This window comes from Brassica oleracea, unplaced genomic scaffold (genome assembly GCF_000695525.1).
Source record: "Brassica oleracea var. oleracea cultivar TO1000 unplaced genomic scaffold, BOL UnpScaffold01089, whole genome shotgun sequence".
Classification (NCBI taxonomy): Eukaryota; Viridiplantae; Streptophyta; class Magnoliopsida; order Brassicales; family Brassicaceae; genus Brassica; species Brassica oleracea.
The window spans coordinates 19,556-29,524 of record NW_013617655.1 but is presented as its reverse complement, the minus strand read 5'-3'; the positions used below and the strand labels follow the sequence as shown (position 1 = coordinate 29,524).

The window sequence follows — 9,969 nt, the reverse complement described above, 5'->3', positions numbered from 1 at the left end:
TTGAGCATTTCTAATGGAGAGGGAGGGGCATTTCGAGTTAAACTCCCATTATGAGAAGCTTTTATAAGTTATCCTTCTTCTTCTTCTACTTCTCAGAAGAGTTGGGTCCTCTCTTCTTACCGAAACCAACAACTGCAAAAGAATCCATTACCCAACATTAATCAGTGCATTATATAAAAGACAAGTGTTGCAATTAAACATTTTTATTGTGATGCTACGCAAAGAGTTATATCTCTATAAACTTGCAACACAAGTTGAAACAGCTAATAACTATTTTTGTAATAAAATTAAACATGGATCGGAGAAATTACCAGCGGTAACGAAACGGCGATTATGCTGGAGACGCTTGTGGGCACGTCCCCTGGGTTTCTTCTTCTTGTCTTGCTTCGCTACCTTTGGTGTCTGTCCTCTCACCTTACCGGCACGAGCCAAAGATCCGTGAACTTTCCCTGAGATCAGCAAACACTCACACAGATCAATCGATTTGACTTTCACTAATATGCAGTAGTACGGAAATCTATAAGCTCTGAGGATTACCCATGGCTGTTTTGCGTCACTGCTTGTTCTTCCGACGGCTGCAATTAGCTGGAACGAGTGCGAAATTTCAGAGCTAGGGTTTTCGTGATGTATTTATATCGTGACAACGAAGCTTCTTGGGCCTGGAGCCATACTTCAATGTTGCTATTGGGTGTAAGGCCCATAACCATCATAAAGTTATGTAAATTGGTTATTTTATCAGTAGCACAGAATCATTACTAGTTCGAAACTATTGGCTGGGCTTCAAAGATGCTTTAATCGTATAGTTACAATATAAATGTGTATATGAGCATAGCAAGTCGATATGTCCGAGTGGTTAAGGAGATTGACTCGAAATCAATTGGGCTTTGCCCGCGCAGGTTCGAATCCTGCTGTCGACGTTTTCTGCTTCTTTTTTATAAAAACTAAAAGCGAAGTCATAAGAATACGTTAATTTGTTTTAGGCCTACGTCCATTTGTACAATTTAATTCACAGATATAAACCATACAAGATTCTTAGCATTTAGCTTCCTTTTTTTTTTATGTTCATAAGAAGCCGTATATAATTTTCACTGCAAATCATTATGGTTTGCTATGATGGAAAGACAGTGGCAGCTATGAATGTCATCGTTCCAAAGGTAATATGGAACTTACTAGAGTTTTTAGCAAAAAAAAAAAAAAAACTTACTAGAGTTAAGCTTTTGTTAATTCGGACTTGTCCACGTAACTGTGTTGGATAACATAAAACTCATTCCACATATAAACTAGATTCTTAGCATTTAATCTGATAAGAAATCGTATATAATTTCATTTCAAACCGTAGCTATGCCAGGCAGATTTGCTTGCATAACCAACTCAGATGCACCTTTTGATTATTAGCAAGATTCAAGTAAAACGCAGAAGACAAGAACATAAACAGATTCATATCAAGGTCTTGACGACGAAGAAAACGAGTCTTTCCAATAAACTGCGGCAATGAAACGTCAAACTACAAAGAAAATACGAAGACTCTTTTAATGAAAACATCGAAAACTCAAAGAAAAAACCACAAAACTCGTCTAAGTGACAGACTAGTCCGTTCTCAATCTTCTTCATCGATGACCTTAGTGCCAAGTCCACTGAGTCCTTCAGCAGGGATCTCAGCAACAGTGACAAGTGAGAAAAACTCTTCCTTGGCGTCTTCATCGTCGTTTCTCTTACGCGCAACGCGGACCCTAATCCTCCTTGGAGGACCTCTGATACCTCTGCTCCATATCTGCTTGTTCAACTTCACGTCCACCCTAACGTCCTTTGTCCCCATGGCTTTCTCTGCAAACTTCCTGATCTCCTTGATGGCCTTTGGTGCCTTCTTCTTAAAGGTGCTGTTACAAGTTAAACAAAGTCATTAGAAGAAGCCCTTTAAATCTCATAACGCAAGCAAGACCTAATCTTAATTTCGGCTATTGAGTTCCTGTCTTAATATGAAGTAAATCTTGAAATGAAATGTAAACAACATTTCCCTATGTGAAACTGAACGATCAAACAGCTAAGACAGGCCCGGTAAGGTTTTAGATATCAAACCAATTGGTTAAGTATATGTCTTAATATGAAGTAAATATTGAAATGAAATGTAAACAACATTTCCCTATTAGTTCAATTACATCTAAAAAAAAGAAAGATAATCTTAAAAACACTAATTAAATAACCTACAAGAAGTCTAAGAAGGGCCCTACTATAATCTGTAAGGAAGAGACACAATCTCATTACAACACTATGAAACTTAACAATCAAGTAGCTAGAAGACACTAAGGTTTTAGAAGAAGGCTAACCAGCTGTGAAGGCGTCTATGGAGGTTGATGGTGTACTCTCTGGTCACCACTTCCTCTTTCCTTCCCTTTTTCTCAGACATCTTCTCTTTGTCTGTGTCCTACTCTTACCTGCGTTTATCCATAACCAAAGAACACTTAGAAACTAGACTCTCTTACTAGAAGCTACACAGATCTGTCCAATTGTAGATCAATGAACGAGCTACGAAGAGGGAAAGAGAGTACCTTTGGGCTTGAAGAACGTCGAGATAACAGAAGGCGACGACGGCGGAGAAGTAAGCATATATATGTATTCAACACTAAATTAAACCTAGATGATTTATTTGGGCTTTAGTGGGCTTACTTGTTGTGTCATTATCGTCGGAATTTTATAGCCCATAAAAGGCCTAACTATAATTTAACCGAGTCAAAGACAAACCGGATTGAACTGAACTTTCAAAACAAAACAAAGAAAAATGTTCATTCCAGAGATGCCATGTTTTTCTTGTATGACTTACGTACGACAAAGTTGTGTAAGTATCAGGTTATGTCCTCTTATAAGCTTTCCATAGATACTTTTTTTTTCCTCTTCTTGTTTCGTAGCTTTATTAAACTTTTGAAACATATATACATCATGAACACCGGGCCCATTCGTTGCTTGGTTATATATTTTACTCGTAAAATATAATGGAATTGAGAAGTTGATTATACTTTTGTAATTCAGAAAACTTTGGTTCTATTGTTTTGTGTTGCTTTGTCTTGGAAAATGATAAATATATATGTGCAATCTGTTAAATATTGAGAAAGAACCTATTAGGGCTCTGGTTACTGGTGCAGCAGGTAAAAACTCAAACAAGTAGTTAGTTTCTGTCTTTTTTTTTGCTTTTGAAGTGAATAATAATCCAGTTTATCGGGTTTTATTACTGAACAGGAAATATATGGTATGCAATTGCTCCAATGATTGCCAGTGGCAGAATGCTAGGTCCAGACCAACATTGGTGTTTAAAAGTTAGTGGATTAATAAATAAATATATGTATAGATTATCAATCAATGTGGGCGTTTGGTCTAGTGGTATGATTCTTGCTTTGGGTGCGAGAGGTCCCGAGTTCGATTCTCGGAACGCCCCCGTTTTTTTTTTACCTGGACAGCTGTAAATGTAATAACTGTGCCCAACTTAATGAAATTAGAGGCTTAGTTAAGAATGGCCTATGGAACCAACATTTTTTATGGGTTATGGATTATATAGACCATCTTGTTTCGCAGCGAGCCCTGGGAAGTCCTCTTAGCCCCTTGTTGCATTTCACCTGAGAGCTTCTCTCTCCTGAAAGCATGGGATTAAAGCTTAAGCCTATCAAAACTCAGACTCTCGGCTTAAGTGTGTGCGTGCGCAACTACTTATTCGTTGGTTCTAGTTTCACTGAGGGAGAATCTTAGGGCTTTTGTACATATATAGAACAAACACTAAGGAGATTTGAGGAAAAGAGGAAGAAGGAATATTCATCAAGCCATCCTTATAACACATAATGTTGTTTCATTACTTCATTTTTTTTGTATATGTAAAATGTTTTGTTGTTGTAACATTGTAACAACTGTTTTGTGACTGGACTCTGCATATTATGTAATCCATTTTTCAATAATAAATTTGTATTGTATTGTATATCAAAGATGGCGTCGCTTCCGTTATTTATTTTGTTCGAAGCGGTAGTCATATGTGCACAAAAGCACTGCTTCTGCTGCCTCAGCTTCGCTCTTAGTTCTAATCTTATAATCACAGTGAGGTATAGAAACAACCACATGAGTAGCATTACAGTTGTATACTTCTTTAGCATAACCCAAAGGAAAAAATATATACCTGGGCCCATCTATACTTAATTGATCAAGACTTGTTTCCAGAATATGTCCTCAAATAGAGCCTGCTTATTGTCCTACATATGCAGCAAGAACAATCTCTCGACCTTGGTCTTCACCCATTCCTACTACACCAAGCTCATAAGGACCCGTATAAAATTGATCGGGAAATGTCATGGACTCTTTATCTGTCCTATCAGAATCTGTGTATGCAGTTCCAGTTTAGCAACAAACATCACACAACACAGAGATCAGCTTTTATAATAAATTTTGTATAGTATATAGATAAGACTGAAATCAAACTCATTTTAACTTGTAATATACACAATAAGACAGAATGGTCTAGTTAGGTCTAAATGTGACAATTTTTAATAGAAGTTGACCAATGCAAATGACCAGAGCTTAGTTTTTTTTTCTTCCAACTAATCCATGATCAGTTCCCTTAACTCAACTGTGGATATCATAGGATCCCTAAAGGGTTTGAGAGGAAAACACAAGACGGACACCATGTTTAGTCTGCTTGTAATCTTCTATCTTGTCGCCATAGCCGAATTCATTTACAATCAACCTGGTGACAATAAATTATGACTTAAGTGAATGACTTCTTCTTTAATTATAACATATGAAAAAACAAATATTTGATTGGTTAGTCTACTTTCATGCTGCCATTATTTCACTTTTGTAACAGTATTATCAGTATATATTAATTTAAATAAATCACAAAATATTTATTCATTTCTAGTGATATGACACATCACATGATATATTCGATTACATCACTAGAGTTGATTTATTGAAGCACTTTAACATGTTTTAATAAAGTACAAATCATCTTTACCATACTTTTTTTTCTTTACCATACTTACTTTTCTCACTTTCTCCACTGAAATATATAAAGCAACATATATGAAAAGCATGCAAGTGCAACGTTCAACTCCATAATGATAATCAATCATCTTTTACTTTTCTCATTATAATTTTTTGAATGAATGACGAGAACCGAGTCTACGATGTTCTTTGTCATAAAGGATGAAAACTTGGCCATAACTTGACAATGAAGAAACAAACGGTCTTATCTTTAAAAATTCAAGAAAAAAAGTGTGATAATGAATTAAGGATTATCCTTTGAATTCTTTTTACTCTCTTTAATTAGAATAAAGCAGAGTCCTTTGTGAATCTTTCTTTATTCGTTTTTGTCCTTTCTGGAATAAAATTGCAGTGGCAAAATAAAGAAAGATGAAGAAGGAATCCAAAATACTTCTAATTTGTCCTGTTTACTTAGATTTTTTATTTTTAAATCATCCTTTTGGGCATTTCATTTCTTCTCTTACCAACTTCCTCTGATCTTGTAGACGAAAAGAGTGTTGAAAATCCTAAATCGGACTTACATCGTCCATATATCTTTTGGCCCACCAACCAGCAAAAGATGAGCATAGAGTTTTCTTGTTTTCTATAGTAACGCAATGCTCACACCATTTTCATGGAGCTTAAAGTCTTCTAAGTTCTAACTAAACCAAACCAATGCTTTGAAAGAGAGATAGAGAGTGTGAGTGAAAGAGATATAATTTAGAGTTTGGCTCTATTAAGAGAAAGTGTGGGGTTCTTGTGCTGTTGTGTTGTGCATCTGTTGTTCTTGGGTTTCTCTACATAAAGTATAGGTTTTAGAGACACTGAATCTCACACACTTATAAGTTTCTTGACTTTTTTATTTTATTTTTGAGCTTCACTTCTCAAAGCATCTTGGCTTGCGTGACTCTTCCACTTTCTCATTCCAGGAAAAAAAAAAGGGTTTATATTAAGTGGGAAGTGCTAAAAGTGTGTGTAATTGCAAAGGTCGAAGAACAAGAAGTTTGGGGAGGTTTAGGGTTTCTTTCAGTTTCTTTGTTTGTGAATATCTTAGTCTTGAGAATGAAGCATAAGGGTTGTAGAGAGAGAAGTGTTGTAGTGGGGAAGAAAGTAATGGTCGCTGTTATAGCTTCAAAGGAAATCTCAAAAGCAGCTCTTCTATGGACTTTGACTCATGTTGTTCAACCTGGAGATCGAATCAGGCTTCTTGTTGTTGTTCCTTCCAATTATTCAAGTACTCATCTCTTTTTGTCTCTTCTCTTCTTTGTCTTTAATTCACAGTCTTGTTGCTTGAGCAGCTTCTTGGTCCTGAGTGGTGACAAACATTGTCTCTTTTGTTTGAAAAGGCAGAATTAAATATTTCATCTTCTTGTAATGGTCTTTCAGGTAAAAATATGTGGGGATTCTCGAGACTTACCACCAACTGTGCATTAGGCCATGGAAGATTTCTTGCTGGAACCAATGCAGACCAAAAAGATGATATTCATGAGTCTTGTTCTCAGATGATGTTCCAGTTACACAATGTTTATGATGCAGATAAGGTAAATGACTCGCCGCTATTCATGTAGATTTTATAAGATCCAAAACTCCCCTTGGTGTTTCAAAAAAAAAAAAAAAAAAAAAAAAAAAACCACCTGTGCTGCTGAATATTTCACATCACAAATTGGCCCTCTAAATATATAAACATCTGAACTAGAAGCACATGCTTGATGTGCTTAGTGTCAGGCACGGCCCTGCTCATAGATTTATTTTGTAAATGTTCATGTTACAGGGTTTGATATAAATTACTTAAAATATAAAAATTAGAGTGATTCAAAAGTTTCTGAAAAAACTAGTTTGTAAAATGAATTCTGACAGAAACTATTTGTTTATTTGCTAAAAAATATTTCATTGGAATTACAAGTTGTGACAAAGATCATATGATATAGTTTAAGAGAGAATAATGAGAGCAATATGATTAAACACACACTTAAGCCAAGCTAATAGAATTGCGTTTGTACTTTGTAAAGCTAAAGGGAGTGAGGAAATAGCCAGCGAAAGCACACTATATCCTTAGACCATGATTAACCCGGATTCTTAGGGTGGAGTTTTTAGCTTCGGCTAAGAACCGTTTCTTAGCTTTTAACTAAGAAAAGCTAAAAACTATCTCTTAAATAAGAGATATAAGAGCCGGTTCTTAGCCGAAAAGTGTAAAAAAATATATATATATTAAATCATAAATTAAAAAACTCAAATTAATAATCCGGGTTAAGCATGCTCTTAGTTTCGAGGTCCACTATTTCGTCTTTAAAATCACGACTGCTTCGAACACCTATAATAGTCTGTTACATTTCTTGCACTTTTTGAATTGGTTTTATTGGCCAATTCTTCTTGAGTTCTAAAAGGATAAATCAACAAATTCAAAACCTGTAACGGTAATATCTAAGTATCTACCTTCTTTTTTTTTCTTGGCCAAGTGGGAGGAGTTTGAGATAAAATCTAATCTCCTTTTAGGCATAAGACCAGTCGTTACTAATATTTTATGATGACGTAAAACATTTTTTCCAGCAGAAATCGAACTATAAAAAACACTTACTAATCAAAATTTTCGAATGTTAATCTTCTTTGTCTCTCTGTCTAAGGTGTTGCGGATGTTAGAAGGAGACGTTGTCATGAGTCCAATATAGAAGCTACACAGGGAAAGGCATGGAGTTTCTAGACTATTTAGAGTTTTTACAGCTTTCTTGTTAATGAGTATTGTTTCTGTTATATGTAAAAGTTTGTTATTGAGACAAAGATTCAAGTCAAGTTTGTTTGTAGCTTTGTGTAGGTGATCAGTGAAGTTTGTAATTTATTATATACAAGATATGAGCCCGTTGCGTTGCAACCGGTTTTTGTTTGATGTTTTAATTTAATAAGAACCATAAAATAATAAATCATTTTATTATAGTATTATGATTGTTTTTTTGCATATGTTGTTTGAGATTATTTTATAATTAAAACATTTTCACACATAAGTTCAAGTTAATATTTGTATTTTATAATAAAAAAAATAAAAATAAAAAAAATCATTGTCCATAGATGAGTTGTTAAAACTTTATACTAAGAATTAGAGAAAATACTATATATAAACATTTAAACTGAATACAATCTGAAATAAGAAATGAAAAGTAAAAACGAAATGAAAGTTAAATGCACCAATCGAATCAATGACAACATTATACATGTTCTTATGTATTAATTTAATGTTTTATTAAATAAGTCTTTAAAATTTTATTTTGCTAGGATTTTTTAAAAAATAAAACATTCTATTTTATAAATCTTCTTTTTCTTTACAATTAAAAAATAAAAAAAAAATATTAAATACTCTTTTACAATTTTGTTTAAAATTTTAGAAAAGGTAAATTACTGTCATATAACCTATTACAATTATCTTTTATTTAGAATTTCATAAAAAAACTATATTGCTATCAAATAATTATTTTTAGTTATTAATAAATATTTTTAAAATTGCTATTTTACAATTCGTATCAATACTAATTTTACACTTCTTTTGTTAATTAAATAATTTTAGTATCATGTTCATCATCAAACACTCTCTTAAAAATAATATCAAATAAAGTTTTACAATTATTTTTTGGTTAGGACTTAAAAAAATATTATACAATTTTTTTTTTGTTTAGGATTTTTTTTGCCGATCCTTTCCTCGTTGTATGCAGGTGTTTCAGCTTCGTTACCTCTCTTATCGCTATTCTCTGCGTCGTCGTTAATGTCCTCGCTGCTATTCGATCCTTCCGAGATAGCCACGATGTAAATCGTAACCTCCCTCTCTCTCTTTCTATTTCTCACTCTTACTTTTTTTTTTTAAATCATTTTTAGCTGTTCGATGGAATATTCCGGTGTTATGCTGTGGTGATTGCTTGTTTTGTGGTTCTCGCTGAGACTGAATGGGGTTTCATCCTCAAATTTTCCAAGGTTAGTTTCTCTATAGTATATGCTTCCTTTCGTAAGAGCTATAAAGCAAATCGCAATCTCGTTTTCAAAAGAACATATAAACGTTTCGCGGATAAGCACATCGCAAATCGCAAACATCGTTTGAATGAAACCATAACTGGTTTGAATGAATTGTATATGAATAAACATTTTGCGGTAGTGCTACAAAGCAAAACGCAAACCGTTTATCAGAAAATTACAAACGTTTCGCGGAAGTGCTAGAAAGCAAATCGCAAACACGTTTCGAAGACCCATTTTTATAGATCGTTCTTCAAACCGATAAAACGCTTTAGATAGAAAGCGGATTAAGAGTTAAGATTGTAGAAGCCGGAAAACCGGTTCGACAAAAACGATAATATAAATACGATGTTAAGGAAAAAATAGACGATTCAAACCAAAATGGAAACGAACCATGGAGTCGAGACGAATCTCTTTCTTTAACTCTTAATATTCGCTCCGTTAGTGCGACGGATCTGTACGAATATGAGTCCCAGGATAAAACCAAGTAAGGTTATCATGCGGCACTCGTGAAGAACCTCTACGAACTAATAATCTACGAAACACTCTCTAGACTTACGCGTAGGAGTTTTTGCTGGTATTTTGCAGTGAAAAAGTTCCCAAATGAATGGAGATGAGAGGCGATATTTAAAAGAGACGGAGATGACCCACCTCCCGCAACAGCTGCTGCACGTGGGCGAGAATCTCGCGGAGATCGAGGGAAGTTGAGTTCCGATACTTCTTCCTCAAGACTCTCTCTTATCTCGTTTTAAAACTTTCGAGAGGATAACATGCATGGCGTTTTTATTTTCTAGACAAACTACTAATAAAATTGTATGCTTTTTTTTCCCAAAATAAATGGCAAAACGTTGAGCTTAATTTGGTCCAAAAAGAATAATTTTTATCGGGCCAGAGGCCCTTCACCCAAGCCCAAGCCCAAGCCCAAGCCGAGCCGGCAGGACGGCAGCGGCGGCGCGCGCGTGGGGAGCCTTCTCCTCTCTCAAG

The 9,969-nt window shown here is 34.7% G+C and overlaps 3 protein-coding genes and 2 non-coding genes across 5 annotated transcripts in view; 2 read left to right on the top strand and 3 right to left on the bottom strand.

Annotated features, from left to right (window-relative positions):
- Nucleotides 1–6: 6 nt before the first annotated feature.
- LOC106320845 (40S ribosomal protein S30) lies at nucleotides 7–622 on the bottom strand. The gene is made up of 3 exons (XM_013759196.1): nucleotides 538–622; nucleotides 312–449; nucleotides 7–132 (listed from the first exon to the last, which is right to left on the bottom strand). The coding sequence occupies exons 1-3, from the start codon at nucleotides 539–541 to the stop codon at nucleotides 86–88; spliced, it is 189 nt and encodes a 62-aa protein (XP_013614650.1). The 5' UTR covers nucleotides 542–622; the 3' UTR covers nucleotides 7–85.
- Nucleotides 623–835: 213 nt separating this feature from the next.
- Nucleotides 836–917, top strand: TRNAS-CGA. Its single transcript has one exon. It is a non-coding gene; the product is annotated as a tRNA-Ser (tRNA).
- Nucleotides 918–1,442: 525 nt separating this feature from the next.
- On the bottom strand, nucleotides 1,443–2,640 carry LOC106320844 (60S ribosomal protein L31-3). The gene is made up of 3 exons (XM_013759195.1): nucleotides 2,547–2,640; nucleotides 2,325–2,432; nucleotides 1,443–1,877 (listed from the first exon to the last, which is right to left on the bottom strand). The coding sequence occupies exons 2-3, from the start codon at nucleotides 2,402–2,404 to the stop codon at nucleotides 1,598–1,600; spliced, it is 360 nt and encodes a 119-aa protein (XP_013614649.1). The 5' UTR covers nucleotides 2,405–2,432; nucleotides 2,547–2,640; the 3' UTR covers nucleotides 1,443–1,597.
- Nucleotides 2,641–3,355: 715 nt separating this feature from the next.
- Nucleotides 3,356–3,427, top strand: TRNAP-UGG. Its single transcript has one exon. It is a non-coding gene; the product is annotated as a tRNA-Pro (tRNA).
- Nucleotides 3,428–9,404: 5,977 nt separating this feature from the next.
- LOC106320843 overlaps nucleotides 9,405–9,969 on the bottom strand; it is a 6,710-nt gene continuing 6,145 nt past the window's right edge. Inside the window, exon 3 of the mRNA XM_013759194.1 lies at nucleotides 9,405–9,440. Within this exon, the coding sequence (XP_013614648.1) occupies nucleotides 9,405–9,440 (36 nt within the window). The remainder of the gene's footprint in view (nucleotides 9,441–9,969) is intronic.

Excerpts from the sequence above, each read along its gene's own strand:
- LOC106320845 (XM_013759196.1), bottom strand. Across the intron at positions 133-311 it reads TCGCCGTTTCGTTACCGCTG|TTGTTGGTTTCGGTAAGAAG; the intron begins GTAATTTCTCCG and ends ATTCTTTTGCAG.
- LOC106320844 (XM_013759195.1), bottom strand. The coding sequence starts at position 2,404 with ATGTCTGAGAAAAAGGGAAGGAAAGAGGAAGTGGTGACCAGAGAGTAC. Across the intron at positions 1,878-2,324 it reads CATAGACGCCTTCACAGCTG|CACCTTTAAGAAGAAGGCAC; the intron begins GTTAGCCTTCTT and ends AACTTGTAACAG.